This window comes from Halyomorpha halys, unplaced genomic scaffold (assembly GCF_000696795.3).
Source record: "Halyomorpha halys isolate HHAL.00 unplaced genomic scaffold, Hhal_1.1 Scaffold1503.1, whole genome shotgun sequence".
Lineage (NCBI taxonomy): Eukaryota > Metazoa > Arthropoda > Insecta > Hemiptera > Pentatomidae > Halyomorpha > Halyomorpha halys.
The window spans coordinates 16,516-34,669 of NW_027107167.1; the positions used below are offsets into that span (position 1 = coordinate 16,516).

Below are 18,154 nucleotides of genomic sequence, written 5' to 3' on the forward strand. Positions count from 1 at the left end.
CATATATACATACATATATACACACACATATGCATCATATTTTTCTATTGTGGTAGAAGGAATGAGAAAACTCCTTCTCAACATAAAAAATAAAATAATTATTGTATGAGACTACCGTCTGATGTAGTAGTAGGTCATTCTCCCAAAATAGCGAAATTTCCGTCCCTAACATTTTAGTTGAAAGATAGTTGTAGCTCAAAAAAACACAAAGCCTTTATAATACGATGGGTGCATATCCATAGTTGATGGCCTATTGAATTAGTTGTTAAGATTTTATATTTAGTATTTTAATTAAATGTTGAAAATCAAAATCCATTATGACTCGGGCACTAGGTTTAGATAGAATTACAATGTCGTTATTGTCATTTTTAGTAAAGTTAGTTCATGATATCATATGCTTCCAAGATTTTAACCCACTCCCCTAGACAAAAGGGTTTTGTGTATACTACCAATTAAAGCGATAAGAAAGGAAATTTTCGCGACTCTTGAAAACACTGCGGGCCCCCTCTTATTTAATGTCTGGTATGTTTTATTCTTATCAATAATATTAATATAGTATGAATTAAGTTGTATTATGAAAAAAAAAAAACCATTACTACATTATAATAAGTTTGTTATTTTACACTAACATGAGTTCATATTGTACTTCAAAATGCTTAATTCAACTCATACCAGGTCTTCCTTAGAAGTAAGTACCTAATTTTGATATGAATTCTGGTTTCAGAATTGCATTGGCAGGTCTCTCTTTTGTTGAATGAAGATTTCTTAATTTTTTTTCTTTTTGTAGATTAGATATGTTATACGATAATTTCGTCCTATAACTTTGCCTAATAAACGAGTAATGGAAACGAAGTTGTGTATAAGTTCGTTTAACCTTTCTTTCTATCAAATACATATATTATTTGTATATACATAATTATATATTTTGGTAATTTAAATATTGATATTCTGCTACTTTAATATTAATATATCGATATTAGATATTATAACATCAATAGCTATTTCTGAAAACATGTAATATTTGATTTTTTGACGATATTGGAATATTGTTATTTTGTTCTCGATGTTATCATATAAACATTAAAGTATACCAAAAATATTATGCATAGGAAAAATCAAGTCAGATTCGGTTTTAGCGTCTTTTGAAACTCTTAATACAAATTTCCATATAAATCGAAATTAGAAATTTTTTTCCTACTGATAACCGCAATTTCGAAATAAATTCACAATTCCTCATAATGTTATCCAAATCTAACGTAACTACAACTGTTAGAAAATCTGATTATTCGTTCTTCCATCCCTATGTTAATATATGTTGTATTTAATGCTTTTGTGAGAGAAAGCAGTTTCAAACACAGAAAAATATCTAGAACAATTTATTTCCCCGGTTCTTAAGTGTGTTACGAAGGTCTGATTTGTACCATTTCATTCGGTTTAGACGGTATCAAACCCGATACACCGGTACGTGGTGTAGATTAGTGGATTTGTGTTGTAGTTATCACCGATGTGATTTTCGAAAAAAGCGGAAATTTGGAGCAATAATTTAGTTTTGATTACTACGAAAATTCGTATCCAAGGGTGAAAAACGAATATAAATTTTATTTCTAAAAAAAAAAAAAAAAATATTTTGTCCCATTTTGCTAGGTCTTACTCGATTTTCCCTAACAGAGTGTTTTTGGTCTACTTCACTGGAAGCGACTCTTGATTTTTAGATTTGAACCCACTCATTGAATATAATTAGTGATTTTTTGTTCTAAGTCTGCACAAAAGATAAAAAAAATCGAATGTTGTATAATAACCATGAAATACGTACAGAGCTAAGGCGATATACGATAATATGTATATAATAATGTGAAAAATATTTCCACGTGTCTAATATTTTTTGCCCTAGTATCACTAAAATAAGTTTAATTGAAATCGGTGAGTAGCCCCCCTTGTGAGACAAATAAAATTCTTCAATAATTTGCGTACTTCTTTTTGTTGCTCGGAAACAGATCAGTTGTATATATATTTTTACAAATTAAAATTAGTGAGTGCAAAGTTGGATTAAAATGAATCATATAGTCTTAACACTGTCATCGACTAGGTGATATTGCATCTATATTGTCAAAACTTCTCAAGTAATCAATCATATTCGAAATCTGTCAAATCGATTATCTGTAATGGATGTTAATCAGAAGAAAAATGAGAAGAAAGATCAAAACTAGTAGAAAGCTGATATTGGCAGAAGGGATGCACTGGAGCTGGGATGCTGAGACAATGGACCCGATCCGATGGTGGGGTCCATCAAGCTCTATATAATGTCATTGTCTTCATATCGTTCATCAGTTCTCCTGGTCTCAGTCAATCATGGGTCACAAGTGTTACATCTCTAGGGTACCGGCATGTCTATCTGTTCGGGAGTGCTCGGGCAAGTTATACTTATGTGCAGCGATCATACTGTCCATAATCCATATTTCATCGACTCAGGAAATCAGAAAATGGCGTAATGCTCCTCTATCCATGTGATCTTATATAACATGTATGAGGCCTTTATTTTAATATTACCGTATATTTTTCAGCAACCGATTTCAAAAGGTGCTCGCTCAGTGATCCGAAACTGGACGATTGTATTTTACAAGCTGCGAAGGAAGTGATGCCAAAATTAGTGAAAGGTAAGAGTTATTCTTGAACGTTCATTGAAATACTAGACCACATATTTTAAATATATAAATAAAGTGTTAATAACCGAATAAAGATAAAACATGACTCTACAACAATACATCATGTACTGCTTGATTTACAATATAAACATTTTTTTTCCACACCTTTCCTGCTAATTTCTGACATATAGGTACGATGATATACGATAGATAACCAACTATTCTAAGTAGAGTGGGAGGTTCAAGTTTTCATTCCGTTGGACCGCTACGAAATAAAAGTCAACTACACCCCAGGCCGGATACGAACCAATGCCTCTGCAGTTGCAAGGTTGCTTAGGTGATACCTTAACTCCCTCGGCCTTTTTACTTTACAATTTTCTTATAATAACCTAATTATTATTACTTTACACGAGTTTGTGCTCTCGTTAATTCTGCGGCTTGGAGCGCCAATAAGCAATGCCCGAATTTCAAATTTAAACAAATGCCATGTGGCAAAACAAGATTTATTGTAATTATGTGTATATATTATGTCTTGTATATATTGTATTAGTTGGGAAAAAAATTCAAACAAATGAATTTCTGATATTAGAAGTTAAAAATGAGGATCGAAACACATAAGCTTTAATAGTAGCAAATGTCATTAAGAAGTTATTTGTTTGATGCGTTCCATTGATAGACTGTAGTTACTTTGGTACATGCCTTACTGGCTACAAAGCGACCTCAGTAGAGAAAGTAACACCAGTCTAGGGTACTACCTTTACAATACGTCCAATTATCAGAAGTCAAAACTTTTTTTGCCAGACTGTGCCTCTATTTAAGCAAAGCAGTGATATATTGTGGTATTAAAAGCATAGTTGCATTATTTTTTTAGAATATTGTTTCTTTTTGCGTGTAAAATGTTAAAATTTGATAGACAACTAAACATGAAAAAATAGAAACCTCTAAAAATGTTGTTGCTTCAAATCACAGAATTCTATTCAGCGTTGTCATTAACTCATGATCTGGAGGAGTCCCTAGTTACTGAGATCGATTGCTTATACATATATAACCTATGTTTGTTAAAGTTTTGTTACTTTTCAAGTATTAAATAAGTTAATTATTTGAAATATAATGATTTTATTTATTTCTGCTGAAAACTCGAATTTATTCTGAAAATAAATTCCCTTATCCGAGGGGCCCCTATTAGTTCAAAGATGTCCATGATTATGTCAATCGATTTTGCTGCAGTAATAATAAAATACATCACCAATATACTAATATATGGATGAAACGTTGAGATAAAGTTTTCTTGTTCCTCACTTGTAACGAAATTTTCAGCTGCTAATAGTAATTAGTAGCTGTTCCTGTTTATTATCTTGGATTGAAGGATGAGAATTCCTTAAGACTGTACAACCTGAACTTTTAAAAAAGAGGATAATTCCTATGTGGTATTTATATCTGGGATCCAAAACATCAAATAAAGATTCTTCATTAACTGGAAATTAAGTACTAATTTAATTTACAAGTAAGCAATATTTAAGATAATGTATTATACAATAGCGCTTCTAACCATTCATTTATTGCAAGCGAAATTTATTACTGATATTAATGAGCTAATATGACTAACACAATCTGGTACTGGTACTTTGCGTCCCTGTTATTTCTACGTTCGGGAGAATCGTTATTACGTTCTTAAGTGCTTGGGAACAGTTCTTTACCTTATCCATCGTTTCTTGAAATCATTTTCAGAAGAATAATAAATGTTGCAGGAAGTAAGGACTTGGGCTTAGTAAGCCTGGATCCTATGTCGATGGGGAACTTCAGCCTCGGCGCCGCCAAGGGACCTATAACTCTTCGGGTTGATCTTTCGGGAGCGCAACTCGCCGGCCACTCCTCTTTCAATCTTCAATCAGTCAAGTAATTTCTTTTATTAACTATTTAATATCTTATAAGTAATTAATAACTATTTAATATCTTTCTTCTTCTTTTGCCGCAGAGTTTAAAGCGATCCTTGTCCGGCTCAATATCCGAGTTCCATCTGTTTCGGTCCAGTGCATGTGTCATTCTTATACTCCTCTTTATAGTTTCCTGAGATCTAATAGGTTATTTCTCCATCTAGCCTTTGGCCTTCCTCTAGGCCTTATTCCATCAGGACAGTTTTCTTATTCTCTTATTCCCAAACTCATCTCTTTAAACAAGCAAGTGACCCAATCAATTCCTCCTTTGTATCTTGCCAAAGGATATACTTGTGTCATTATAGTTCATATAATTCCTCATTTTTTTTTCATTTTTGCCTTGTGCCGGTTTCTTGGACTGGCCCTAAAGAAACGCCTTTCAAATCTATCTAGCAATTGTGAATCATTCTTCTTTGAGCACAAGCGTCACATGCGTACGTCTATACAGGCCAACTAGTATTTTGTATTGGGCCATCTGTGTTCTACGGTTAATTATTTGCTTTTCAGAAATTCGGCAACAGGAAAGTTTGCATTATTTTCTTCAAGAATTCTTCTAATTTTTTCTGTTTCATTCAATTTATCATTGATGGCCGGTGGTATTGCAAACTGTGCACTGCCCCGAAAGTGTGAACTTCAACACTACTTCTTGTCTTCATTTATTTTCAATCTTAGCCTTCCTGTAACAATACTTAATAGTTTTATATTAACATTATAAGTTATTAACTAAGTGTAGTTTTGTTTATAAAATCTTCACTATACTAACTATATTCTTACTATAAACCAAAAGGTCTTCATAGGAACAAAGGACATGTATTATTTTCAATATACCTTTAGTGATGTATTTAAAGTTAACTGCAGTCACTATGGTAAGAAGCTACTGTAAATTTGACTCATGTATTATCCCTTCCATTTTTTAGATACGACAGAGAGACCTTCAAAATGGAAATGAGGGGGTTGCACAAGGAGATCGAACTTACTGGAGGGTATGCTACCAAAGGAAAGCTCTTTAGGGTACCAATAAACAGCAAAGGCACGCTGCTATTTACTCTAAGTAAGGGAACGAGTTTTATCTTTTTTAATATCAGTATTTGTAGTTAAGTATCCTTTTGTGCTCATTTCAAAATTTTTAGCATGTCAGAAATATTTTATATTTATGAGAAGTTTGATGGTAAGAGACATTTCAATTTTTATTTTGGCCTAGGAATTATTTTTAAATTAGTCCTGTACTGACAACACTTGGTCCTAAGAATTCTGTAAGTTCAATAATCAAGCACCTTCAAGACTTCGTCATTGAACTAACTTTTTTATTTTTCAGTATTAGCATCATTAATGTATTAAATAGCTTGTTTAAAATCTTATTAATTTTGAATACAATCCAAGATTTTGAATCCTTGAATGCAAGAAATACTGAGGCCTGGAGCAAAATCTTGGTAGGATTGCTTCGTCTCATTTGGAAGGGTAAGAGGGAGAACATAGAACAACAATTTTTGAGTTGATAACCAAGGTTTTTTTTTTCTAATACAGGGATATTATAGAAAAAAATGCAGACCCTCCTTGCCCTATTCTAAACCGTAACACTTTATGTGTTAATGCGTTATGTCAATACCATAACGTATGAAATAGTTAAATTTCGCCCCACATTGAAACTTCTTTAGGCAAATTAATTATTATTGCTTCCGTCAATGGCTATTATTCGAATAATGGCTTATCTCACTGCTTAGGAAGAAAGTAATTGAGAGAAACTATTTTAAATCGTTTATTTTTATTTGCCGATTTCTATAATCAGAAATTTAATGTTATGATTGATTGATATTTAGAAGCATGATGGTGAATTTACATCAATGATTCCTGTAGCTGTTTCCATCTTTTCTTCTCCTATTATTAATTATTTCCAAAAAATGGTGTATAAAGCATATTTATTGAATTTTAGAAAATATGGAAGCTACTCACACCGTGAAGTTCAAACCTAGGAAGGAAAAAGATCTGACATTCATGGACTTGGATATTACATTTAGGATAAATCATGTAGATATGTTCAAAATGGACCTTTACAATCCTCATTCTACTAGGATAGCAGGTATGTTTTTTCCTCTCATGATTTTAATTATTTGTTTAATTTTCAAAAGCTACTCTGAATGTGATAACCTTTTGAGCAATCCGCCAAATTAAATATGTAAAGTTTCGAGAAAAAAAATAGTATAATTTAAGCGTTAATTTTTTTTTTTAATATCGTTTATTTTAAAAATAACTTTCCCCCCATACTATCAACTTCTATTAGTTAAATCATTAAGTTTAGAAGAGCATTTTAGAGGTTGGAGAAAACATAAAAATTAGTTATTTTTAAAAAGAGTTTTCAACTAAAATTGGGGTTGATGAAATCAAGGGAGAATTAAGCGGTAAGTGAGCAAATCAATCAAGATCTTGAAGTATCTTAACTTCAAGATTTTAGAAATCACCCCGAGTTAACAATTTTTCCATAAAGTAATTAAGTAAGGTAAATAGAAGAAGTGTATAAATGGCGATTTTTCTCAGATTTGTTTTGTTAGGTGAGCTACCATCAAAAGAAACTTACATTTTAACAATAAACTTACAAATTTACAATTGCAGTAAAAAAAATACTGTGTGTCGAAAATCATCACTAACTGTCCCTTCCGTTTCAAAAACGGTTCATAGAGAAAACAATCTAGGTGTACATTGAAAGTTGAGATTATGAACTAGATTTAAAACCCCTTTAAGCTCCTAATTAATTTTAAAAAATATATTCATACGATAGTTGTTAAATCTATTCTGGCTAATGACATTGATCCATCTACAATGTTACCCTTAGTCTTGCTCAAGCGTTGACCTAGAAATAGTATTTTTTGACCAAGAAATTTGGTCAGGATTCCTCACCCTCAAAACTTCCGCAACCTCCAGGTTTTCTTCCTGATTAAGGTTAGCCACATTATAGATAGATCAATATCATTAGCCAGAATAGATTTAACAACTATCTTGTGAATGTATTTTTTTATTTAATTAGGAGCTCAAAGGGGTTTTAAATCTAGTTCATAAAATCAACTTTCAAAGTACACCTTGACTGTTTTCTCAATGCATTCTTTTTGAAACGGAAAAGACCGTTAGTGATGGTGTTCGACAAAGGACTTCTGTAATTTGGTGGTAGAATTGATCTTGAACGTTCTATATTTCATTGCAATAAAATATATACGATAATTTAAGCGTGAACTAGCCCACATTGTGGAAATTAAGTATCGAACTAATAAATTTTAGGAGTCAATCTGGCAAAATTTGAAAAAACGTCTTTCTAAAGGCTTTTTCTCAAAATTACGGGAGGTGGGTTGATCACTACATTCAGTACAGTAATGAATAAGATATATATTCTAATATATCTAATTCCTCCTAGTAATTTTCCACTACAGCTAATGGTTTTTTCAATCAAGTTTTTTACCTCTTTCTTGAAAAGGTGCTGCATTGAACAAGCTACTGAATGACAACTGGAAGGCGATACTCGCAGCATTCACACCTTCCATGGAAGGAGTTGTCCAGCAGAGGTTCACAGAGGCCTTCAGTCCACTTTTCCAGCATTTACCATACGAAGAAATACTACCTCCTTACTAAGTACTTATTTATTTATGTTGTTTATCTGTTATTGTTGTCAACATTCCAGTTGATTTGATTCTTTCGTTTGTTAAAAAATAAATTTCATTTTGTATTTTTATTTACTGTTATTGATCATCAGCAGTTACTTCAATCTGTCAAAGAAAAAAGTCTGTTTTTTGTTTAAAAAGTGATGGAAGAATGCAAAAGGGTCTTGCATTACATTGAATAGTAGATATGTAAGAACTTGACAAATAATAAAAAATTTAAATTACCTCGTATCCCATTCGTATTATTCACTTTATGTCATGTGATTCGGATATTAGGTTTAATAAATTAAAGCTTACAAAATCGTTATAAGATTGTCGAGAATGTCCATGAAAGCAAAAGAACCGACTTAAACTTATTCCTCTAGAACTGTGCTCACTCTCAAACTGTTAATGATTACGAAAAAAATTAATGTTTTTACAAGCAGGAGGGAGACATAACTGAGGTCTAGAGCTGATTTCTTTGTTGCTCCTTTTTAGGAGCTAACGGTTATTAGTGTTCATTGTGCACCATTGATAGACAATAACACCTACCTTCTATTATCTAGGTCTCAGTGATGGAAGTTGTTACTACTCTATAACAATACATAACTGAAACAATAATCAATAAAATACCCCTACGTGCTTCCTGAACTACCTCTCAAATTCGATTATTAAATTTAATTTATATGTAACTATTTCATTTTTAACCATATTTTAAAAAAAAACATGAAAGCAAAGAATTCTTTTTAAAACGTTCGAAAAAATTAATTATTTAAGAAAGATGTGTAGCTCTTTATTGAATTTCTTATGAGCTTTAATAAGAAAAAATCATTTATATAGAAACTAAAATATTGGTGAGAGTACCATAAATTTTAAAAGCCATTTCTGGAAAACCAGCATTGCAAATAAATATCTGCATGAAACATTTGTTGTTTTCTGCTACAGAACATATATGTTAATAGTTGAATGGAATAATGGACTTTTTAATCGATACTATACAATTAATTCTGAATTGAACTTTGAACACAATACTTGGTTATATTTTTCTAAAGCTTATAAAAAATGTAAAACAGGTAAATAATTATAAGAAATATAAAAGAGGCCTGGTTTAAAAAGCATTCACAGTGTTGCTGTCAATCTATTCACTGACTCATACATACCAAATTTTCTTATCACTGACTGGGATTTGTGGATAATTTTTTTTTTATTAACCTATACTAGGTCATTTCTAACATACAGAGAGGGGATAGGTCCTTCTGTTGGTAAACAACCACTCAAGGTTTCCCTGATGGGACCGCCACAAAATGAAAGTCACCCAGCCCAGGCTGGGATCAAGCTGCCAACTTAAGGTTACTAAGGTGACTCCTCAACTCCTTTAGCTACACCATACTAGGCTTGGTAGATAGGGGACTAATCATCACTTTATCGCCATTATGTCAGGAATACCCAGCAGTTTTACTGCCCTTGCATATATATGCATCTTGGACAGAGGGCACATTTATAAACAGAAAACCATAGGAAAAAATAAATTGGTCTGTCATTGGATAATAAACAAATAATATCTTTATTTACTGGTCATTAATCTAAAGTGCATACATTAGACAGAGAATTATTGGATAAAAATAATACAAAAGAATTTTAATAAATAGGTTTTATTTGTTACAAAATTTTATAAAAATAACAAAAGATAATAAAACAGATATACTAAAAAAAAATACACTTCAGTTGATTTACTTCAATTTTCTTATATTATATAAGAAGTTTTAAACTATTGTTCTTGTTAATCAAATAATGCATGTAACATCAAATTTCCTGAAACAAATATGTATTGAAAATAAAATTAGCTTATTTTTAAAAAAAATTGTAAGAAAAGCTCCAAATCAAAATTTAATTTGTCCATTTCCTCACTAATTTCATTTTGCAGCAAAATTGTAAATTTTTTTTGGAAATGACTTGGACAATGCTGCTTCTTGTCACTGATTTATAGAGTTTTGAAATTTATTGTACACAGCAATTTCGTTAAAGTTTGAAAATTAATTTTGTTAACTAGATATGAGTTTTTGTCTGGATTAAAATGAATTTTGATAGAAATGGACAAAATGTATTTCAATCTGGAGCTCTACAGTAATAAACATGTTGATGTAGAAAAATTTAACACTTATTTTTACTTCAATTTTTCTTTCCTCCAGTTCTATGAAGGTATTTTGATTTTTAAGGGGAAAAAAATATGCAAGGTATCAAGTGAATCTTGTTAGAAATATACCTAGGAGCAGAGTTAGGCACTACCATATTTGTATATCAAAATCCACAAAGATGTTTCCCTATGAATACAAATACAAGTATATTTGTAATCAAATAAAATAAAATAGAATAATATCTATTTACAGGTTTGGTAGAAACTACGTACTAGAAAGTACTATAGTTTGCAGAAACTTTATGAATATAAATATATACCAAGATATGAATATTGAGGCCAATAAGTATATTCATTCATAAGATTATGCAAACACTGTATTTGTATCCACACCTGTAAATAGAGAAATATTTTGATTAAATATATTTACTGCAAGTACAAATACAAATATCCATATATTGATTAAAAAGATATTTGTATTTATATTCATAAGGAACATACCCAATATACCCCACACAGGCAAATTGATTTGAATAAAAAAAAAAGATAGAAAGTCATTGAATATGATAAAAAACGTGTACTATATATAAAAATGTAATAGAAAAATAAAATAATTTTTAGAAAAACTAAGGGGATACCCTCCTTTCACCGAACGGATTCCTTCTGGATCCCATTTTACAAATTCTCAGTTTAGTATTTCAGTTCTAATAAATTGATCAATATTGTCTGCCAAAATAAAGACCTTTTTTCTGAAAATCACTGCTTCAGTACATTTATACTTCATAACCGAATGCCTTAATAACTGAAATAGTATGCTCTGATCGAACCAAAAACCTTTTTCATTTGTTTTGTTTTTTTCATAAAATGCATTCTTCATCAGTTAAACTAAATTTTTTATGACCCAGTTTTACTATTCCACCTTATATATACAATAAAATATTAATTGGTGATCACTAACAACTTCTTTTTATAATAAAGAGACATTAAAATGAATTTGATAAAGGTCGCTTTTTCTTTTTCTTAAAGCAGTTCATTTAACCATACTTAAATACTAACTTGAAAAAAGCTGGATGATCCATTTTCCTTGGCCTGTTGGAAAAAATCCAAAATGCTCCGAAGGATTCAGGTCAATATTCCAAGCAGGTTCACCTTTGATTCTCACTGGGTTGGCTTTGTAACCAACTGAATTCCCTTTACCATCTATTTCCCAGTTAATAATGTTATCTTCATTCTTTCCATGCACTTGGTAGAAAACAGATGCTAAAGTTTTCTCTAAAAATATAAATTTACAAAATGTTTGGCACATATTACTAGAATAAATATAAAGCTAAAATTGAATATATTCATTTATAAATTAACTAAGTAAAATAATCACCTGTTTCAGAAATCCACTTATACATAACACGCCACTTTCCCAATTTTGTGACCCAACTCCAAGCAAATGCTGATTCAGGACAATTCTTACGTTTTATATCAGCCCACCACATTTTCACCTAGTTTTTTTTTAAATAATAAAATAAGTAAAAATAAAATGAAGAATGGCCAGAATGTATGAAAGTTGACATAATGACCTGCGCTTTATCGTATGACTGAAGATAACATGATTCAGGAAGAATAAGTTTTTCACTTTTAAAAGGATTATGACTTTTGTTTCCTAAAAGAAAATGTTCAATCAATAAAATTAAGACATAAAAAATATTAAATGATTCAAATTTAACATAAATTTTGGAATAAGAAATAACTTAAAAATAATAATGTTTAAATAGCTTTTCATTCAAATGACAAAAACACTACACGATTAAAAAAAATTAAATAAAAATGCAATATTAAGTAACAATGATGATTATATAATTATTTTGTTCTCACCAGGTTATAGCAATAATGAAATTATATTTAAAAAAAAATAATATATAGGAATAAATACTTGTGAAAACTCGAAAAATATATTTTCCATATTCAGTAGGTATAAATCCAAAGACATCTCCATTGTATGATATATCCCAAGCATTTGCGTAAATTGGAATAGCATTACTTTCCCAATTTTTAGATGATCCCCATGAAACATATGGTTGCTCTTTGCCATTAAGGACATTTGAACAATTGATAAATGTAGCCATTCCTTCATACCACTCTTCTGCAAGTTAAAATACATAGAGATATCCATCTGATATAATTAAATGGTTATTTTATAAGTTTCTAAATCTACCTGGATAGGTAAATAGATAAGTTACATTCCATTTTCCTCCTTTTACTTCCCAATCCCATGTTACTTTATGAACAGAAGTATCAGTGACAACAATATTTCCATTATCACGGACATCCCGATGGACATTGTACCTACAGGGGGGATACTATAAAAAACGATAAATGTAAAATAATGATAGAAACATAAATAGATTTTAAATTGTAACATACTAAGCTGATTGAATTAAATATTTGAAATTATATAAAGTTCACAAAATTATAATGTAGGCTAAATATATTATAATTGAAAGCACCCTGAACAAAAATTTAAATAGAAAAATGTTAGGATCATTAAAACCATATCATACCCTCAAACTAACAACTGAAAAATATAAAGTTTGAAAAAACGGAATTTCAAACATTTTAATTTTACATTATAATTCATTTTTGCTTACTATTTAAATGAACTGTTAAAAGTTAATTTTTAATGATGCATTATTTATTTACATTAGTGCTTCATAAAATGAAGCATAAATTAAAAAAAAGTTTACTAATATGGATATATTAGCTGACATACGTCTAAGGGACGTGACGGCTGTTGGGGCATAAGTCTCAGAGTGCTCAGTTTGGAATTTTGTGGCTTCGTTTCCCACTGGGGCAGTTAATATTTATTTTTCGGTGGTCCAGGAAAATGAATCTTGACACTCCCAACTTGGTTAGTACGCAGCGGCAACTCAGGTAGCTGCCCGGGATTGGCAAAAAAGACCACTAGACCCACAATAATAAAATAATTATGCTAAAAAGAAGATGAGAAAAAAAACCTACAAGACACGATTGAATTACTTCTGATGAAGTTGAACTCACCACCATAAAAAATAATGAAATACTAGATTTTATAAAAGATTTTTCAACAAATTGTTTCATCACTAAATAAACAAAACATAACAAAGACTGAAACTGAACTAATGATTTGGGTATTTCACATGATGTTTTATACCTTCATATGTGTACATCAGATAAAGTATTATCACCACTTCCTATCAATATATTTTGAAGGCTTTAAATTGTACAGGAGGAAATGAAATTTCTAAAGGTGAGTAAGAGTAACAAACAGGTGATTAATATATTTGGCGTTTTTCCATGTGCCAAATAAAATAAAGGCCTAGTGATTTTCAAGTTTTTTTCATGTAAAACTTACTAAACTTAAATATCACTTACTAAACATAGATATAATTAACTACTGCAATGATTAAAATTATTTTTCAGAAACATACCATGAAATTTGTCTTTGGGCCTTTTCATCATAAAGGAGAATCCAAAGTTTCACTGATAAATGTCCTTCTTCAATTCGTAGTTCAGCAGGGGATATTCCATTCATTAATAAAGAAATACTTTTATTTTACTATAAACAAACAAGTTATCATTTAAAATTTAAATCTATCAGTCTTATATTTATTACTGAATTTAATTTTAGTATTCAGGAATACAGTTATTCTACACTAGAATTTAATATTCACTAAATCAAAAAGTTAAGAGAAATAAATCCAGAGTAACATTGATATCAATACATGTTCACGATTTTTTTATATAAATATTTATTTATACATATAATATATATATAATACACCAACATATTTGGCTTTCAGTAAAGGTTTTTATTGAGTGATTGTTGTATAAAGTCATTTATCAATATACGAATATTAATATTATACTTAATACATACTTATTTAGGTTTATTAACTGAAATCTTTAAGTCAATAATCCAAATAACATATAAATTATATAAATGATTTTATATATGATTACATGAATTGCACAATATTCTTTGATATTGGAACATAGTATATGGTAGGAACCTAGCTTAAAAATATAGTAATTCATAATTAAATAATAAAGATAGTCATATATATCTCATAAAGAAAAGTCATGAGACCACTCACAAATTTAATAAGATATAATATCACTAGTTCCGCCTTATAATAATTTACAAGTTTCTAATATTATAAATAAGTAATATTCTTATTCATATTCTAAAACACACCTATAAATAATTTAAATCAGTCTTTTATGATAATTTTGGCACATTTCTAAGAAACACAAGATATATAAATAAATGATTTTTAAATTGGCTTTAACTTAAAGATGAAAATGATTGTGTTCTTTACTATTGAAGAACCAATAAGGAAATCAAATATTGAATACATACCTGTGTCTTGGTGCTAAAATAATTAATACAAAACTCTGAGCTTGTGTTGTAAAAAATAATTCTTTGAGTCTACTTGTTTAGTTGAAATAAGTTAGTACAAAAATAAATATATACATAAAGTATATATATATAAAATAATTTCAAGAGAGATTACTTTATTTACACATATAAATTTCAGATATTTCAATAATAAGGATATAGGAATGTTAAAATTTTTCAACCTAAATTGGCTAGCTATTAATTATTAGTCAAATGGAAATATTATTAATATCACTTGAACATGAAAGACATTATTAATACAAACTTCAATGATCCACTTTTACTCTCAAGTTTTTATTTTAAAAATTTCCGTTTCGGCGCCTAGGCCATTATCAAGGAGACAACCTAGACGTTGGAGTTTTTTAAATAAAAAGTTAATAGTAAAAGTAGATCATTTAAGTTTGTGTTAATAATAACATAAACCACTCTCAAACAAACATTATATTAATTCAGTAAGCTAATGAAAGACATTGATGGTATTTTGCAATAATTTCTTTAATTTTCACGTTAATTATAAATAATATAATTTGAACTATATATGCAAGGGGAATTATTCTTTTTTATTAGAACTGATTAGATCATTTATTAGAAATATTTTTTGTAGGGAGTCAATCAACAAACATAAAACAATGAGTTTTTGTTTCATTTAATCTACCAGCCTACGTTTCGGCAAAATCAATGTGGATCATCTTCATCACATTAAAAAAAATTATATTTATTGTTTAATATTTTCCATAAGAAGTAGATGAAAGTTTTTACACAACTTCCATTTATCCTTAGCAGGAAACTGAATCCTCCCATAATATTGGATTTTACAAATTTTAACTAACCATGTAAATTTTATGTGCCAAGCTACATAGCCTTGGAAAAGACATTGATCCCCCACACCCTAGATGTGATTTCTGCCACGATCTATACTGCTTTACAAAGTACTGTGGGCCAATTGTTCCAGGAAAACAGGACGAACTTCACATTCCAATGGAAAATTAATTCCTACAGCTGGTATTTATAGAAAATGATCATTTTGTAGATTTCATTAATACCAATGATGGGATAAGCCCAATTTTACTGAGGGACCTCAAGAAGAGGAATGAATGCTAGAGATATGCTTGAGAGACTGCCAAACCATGGTGGTGTTGAAGGAGGTAGCAATGACTTGGGACCAGAGGCTGTGTAAGTATAGACTGAACGAACAGCCCAGAACCTCCATATTGCTTGAAAAAAATAGCTTGAATTGAAGCAGATGGTATATTTTAAATTATGGGAGTTTGAATAACAGTAATATTTTCCCTTCTTTACAAATTTTTACTTTCTCTTCTGATCATTCTGTTTTTTTTGTTTTTTTTCGGAAGACGATAAAATTACAAACAACTTTCAAGTATGATTATTTGTTTATGATTCTACATTATTGAATTTTAATGCTGATACATCCGAGATCCTCAGACATTTCAATAACTACTAAATAGAAATTTGAATGAAATAGTATCATAGTAATCTACAAATATAAATGAATAAACAAAATATTCATTTGAAAAAAATCATAAGACTAGTAATATAATCTAATATCTCACATTAAATAGTGAAGAAGTAATCTAGAACCTAATAATGGCACACAATGAAAGAGATATAAGAAGAAACAAATAAGAAAGATATAAATATTGTAACAAAAACTCAATCATACTAACATTTTACATAATCCAGACATTTAAAATACCTCACATTCCATTAAAAAAACAAAAACACAAATGATGGACCTATAATTGATATAAATAACCCAAAAGAATGTAAATAAGATGTAAAACACTACTGGTTTGGTGACCAAGTAATTCCCTTTGGTCCAATCGAATATAATTTTAAGGAACTGCTTTTTGAATTTTTAATTGTTGCATGATAACTAGTTTCTCCTTCAGATTTAGATCTCATTAACTGTATACTAGTATTTACTTTTGAAAGATTACAAACAGGGGAAACATCGATAGCTCCAGCAGTCTTAGTCTGGAAGTATGAAGGACGGGTAAAAATCACGGTAACTTTAAACGATTCAATACATTTAAAAAGACGACTTAAAACATGCAGGATATAGGAATCCATCTTTCTGATACCATCAGTCATCCTATCTTGCCAATAATTCGCACCTATACTATCAATAATTATTAAACTGACTTCTTTATTTGAAAGGAGAAGAGTTTTCAATAAGTGGAATGTGACATACATAGTTTCACTGTTGTAAATATTCATTATTGTCAAGCGTTTTAAAGAAATTTCTGTAATATTTTTTACAATTTCATCTTTATTTGGCAAGGTGGTAGTTATCATTTCTTCTAAAAATCCCATAACAAAGTTACCAAACGTTCCTGCGTTAAAATGTAGATCACTGTTCAAATAAATGACACCTGCTTCTAAGCCACCCAATGGTATGTCAAGATAACTTTTTGGAAGAATACATTTCTTTGTAAGTTCTTTCATGAGAAAAGTTTTACCAACACCACTATCGCCACAGACTTCAATTACTTCTTTTACTTCGGGTCCATGAGAAAATAAATTAGGTTCCAAATTAAGCAAAGGTGGTCTGTCTTGTTGTCTTCCAATTCTCTGAAGAGCATTTTCCGAAATTAAACGCTGTTCATTGGTCATTTTAATTTTAATTCAGAAGCTAAAGCAAGAGATTGACATTACTGGATCACAATCAAATGTTTTCTTCAACCACTATCAACCAATTCCGACTAATAATAAAAAATCAACCTAAAACATTCCACATCCCGAAGCTTTTAAATAAAACCTTCCCTAATGTTATGATAAGGTTATCAACACAAACTGAGCAGGACAATTCATTTTCTGTGTATAACTTCAGTATTATAGAATTATTCTCCAAAAGTAACTTGTTTCAAAAATATATGTTGAGTAGTAAACTGACCATCCAGCGACAATGGACAATCAACAAAGAGGGTTTAGCGTTGGATTCCAGAATTTTCTTCGGAGAGAGGGGACGCACCTGAGGTATCAAGTAAAAACACATAATCTAAAATTTCGATCTGAATAAATATCGTTTAAATTACTTAAATTGTGTAGTAAAATTCATTTTTCCTATTAAAGGCTTAAAAATAAAGCACTTGTATACATATGTAATAGAAACAAGTTTTCAAGGAAAAAAATGTTTCCTCACATTACACAAAGTAAATTTGATTGAAGGAAATCTCTTTTTTATCATTCAATTTCAATTAATTAATACTCTAAGAAAGTAATTATGGGCAAATGGTGAAGAATAATACAAATAATTAAGACTCAATTTTCTAAATAACAAGAGTATACTGCGTTGTGGTAGGCCTGACCAGATTGCATACTGATCTCTGTCAGTGTTCAATTACTACTTAAGTGAGTGCGTTTTTATTATT

General features: G+C 30.0%; 3 protein-coding genes across 4 annotated transcripts; 1 reads left to right on the forward strand and 2 right to left on the reverse strand.

Moving 5' to 3' along the window:
* Window positions 1-2,052: 2,052 nt before the first annotated feature.
* Window positions 2,053-8,291, forward strand: LOC106689869 (circadian clock-controlled protein daywake). Its single transcript, XM_014435063.2, has 6 exons — window positions 2,053-2,485; window positions 2,562-2,654; window positions 4,391-4,538; window positions 5,494-5,627; window positions 6,507-6,653; window positions 8,037-8,291. The coding sequence occupies exons 1-6, from the start codon at window positions 2,350-2,352 to the stop codon at window positions 8,189-8,191; spliced, it is 813 nt and encodes a 270-aa protein (XP_014290549.1). The 5' UTR covers window positions 2,053-2,349; the 3' UTR covers window positions 8,192-8,291.
* A 1,572-nt stretch (window positions 8,292-9,863) lies between these two features.
* On the reverse strand, window positions 9,864-13,998 carry LOC106689870 (uncharacterized). 2 transcript variants are annotated; one of them, XM_014435067.2, is made up of 7 exons: window positions 13,792-13,998; window positions 12,540-12,684; window positions 12,258-12,467; window positions 11,905-11,987; window positions 11,709-11,826; window positions 11,390-11,605; window positions 9,864-10,011 (listed from the first exon to the last, which is right to left on the reverse strand). In XM_014435067.2, the coding sequence occupies exons 1-7, from the start codon at window positions 13,792-13,794 to the stop codon at window positions 9,980-9,982; spliced, it is 807 nt and encodes a 268-aa protein (XP_014290553.1). In that variant the 5' UTR covers window positions 13,795-13,998; the 3' UTR covers window positions 9,864-9,979. The 2 variants fall into 2 exon arrangements, with proteins under 2 accessions (XP_014290553.1, XP_066901576.1); XM_067045475.1 differs by lacking the exon at window positions 13,792-13,998 and adding an exon at window positions 13,343-13,766.
* Window positions 13,999-14,894: 896 nt separating this feature from the next.
* LOC112210183 (DNA repair protein XRCC2) lies at window positions 14,895-17,857 on the reverse strand. The gene has a single exon (XM_024358791.2). The coding sequence runs from the start codon at window positions 17,394-17,396 to the stop codon at window positions 16,566-16,568; it is 831 nt and encodes a 276-aa protein (XP_024214559.1). The 5' UTR covers window positions 17,397-17,857; the 3' UTR covers window positions 14,895-16,565.
* Between the last annotated feature and the right edge of the window lie 297 nt (window positions 17,858-18,154).

Bases quoted from the DNA above. Each gene is read 5' to 3' on its own strand.
- LOC112210183 (XM_024358791.2), bottom strand. From the start codon at position 17,396: ATGACCAATGAACAGCGTTTAATTTCGGAAAATGCTCTTCAGAGAATT.
- LOC106689869 (XM_014435063.2), top strand. From the start codon at position 2,350: ATGGGTCACAAGTGTTACATCTCTAGGGTACCGGCATGTCTATCTGTT. The intron at 5,628-6,506 runs GTAAGGGAACGA...ATTGAATTTTAG, and splicing joins CACGCTGCTATTTACTCTAA to AAAATATGGAAGCTACTCAC. The intron at 6,654-8,036 runs GTATGTTTTTTC...TTTCTTGAAAAG, and splicing joins TCATTCTACTAGGATAGCAG to GTGCTGCATTGAACAAGCTA.
- LOC106689870 (XM_067045475.1), bottom strand. From the start codon at position 13,441: ATGAAACAATTTGTTGAAAAATCTTTTATAAAATCTAGTATTTCATTA. The intron at 12,685-13,342 runs GTAGGTTTTTTT...CGTTTTTTATAG, and splicing joins AAGTAATTCAATCGTGTCTT to TATCCCCCCTGTAGGTACAA. The intron at 12,468-12,539 runs GTAGATTTAGAA...TTTAACTTGCAG, and splicing joins TTATCTATTTACCTATCCAG to AAGAGTGGTATGAAGGAATG.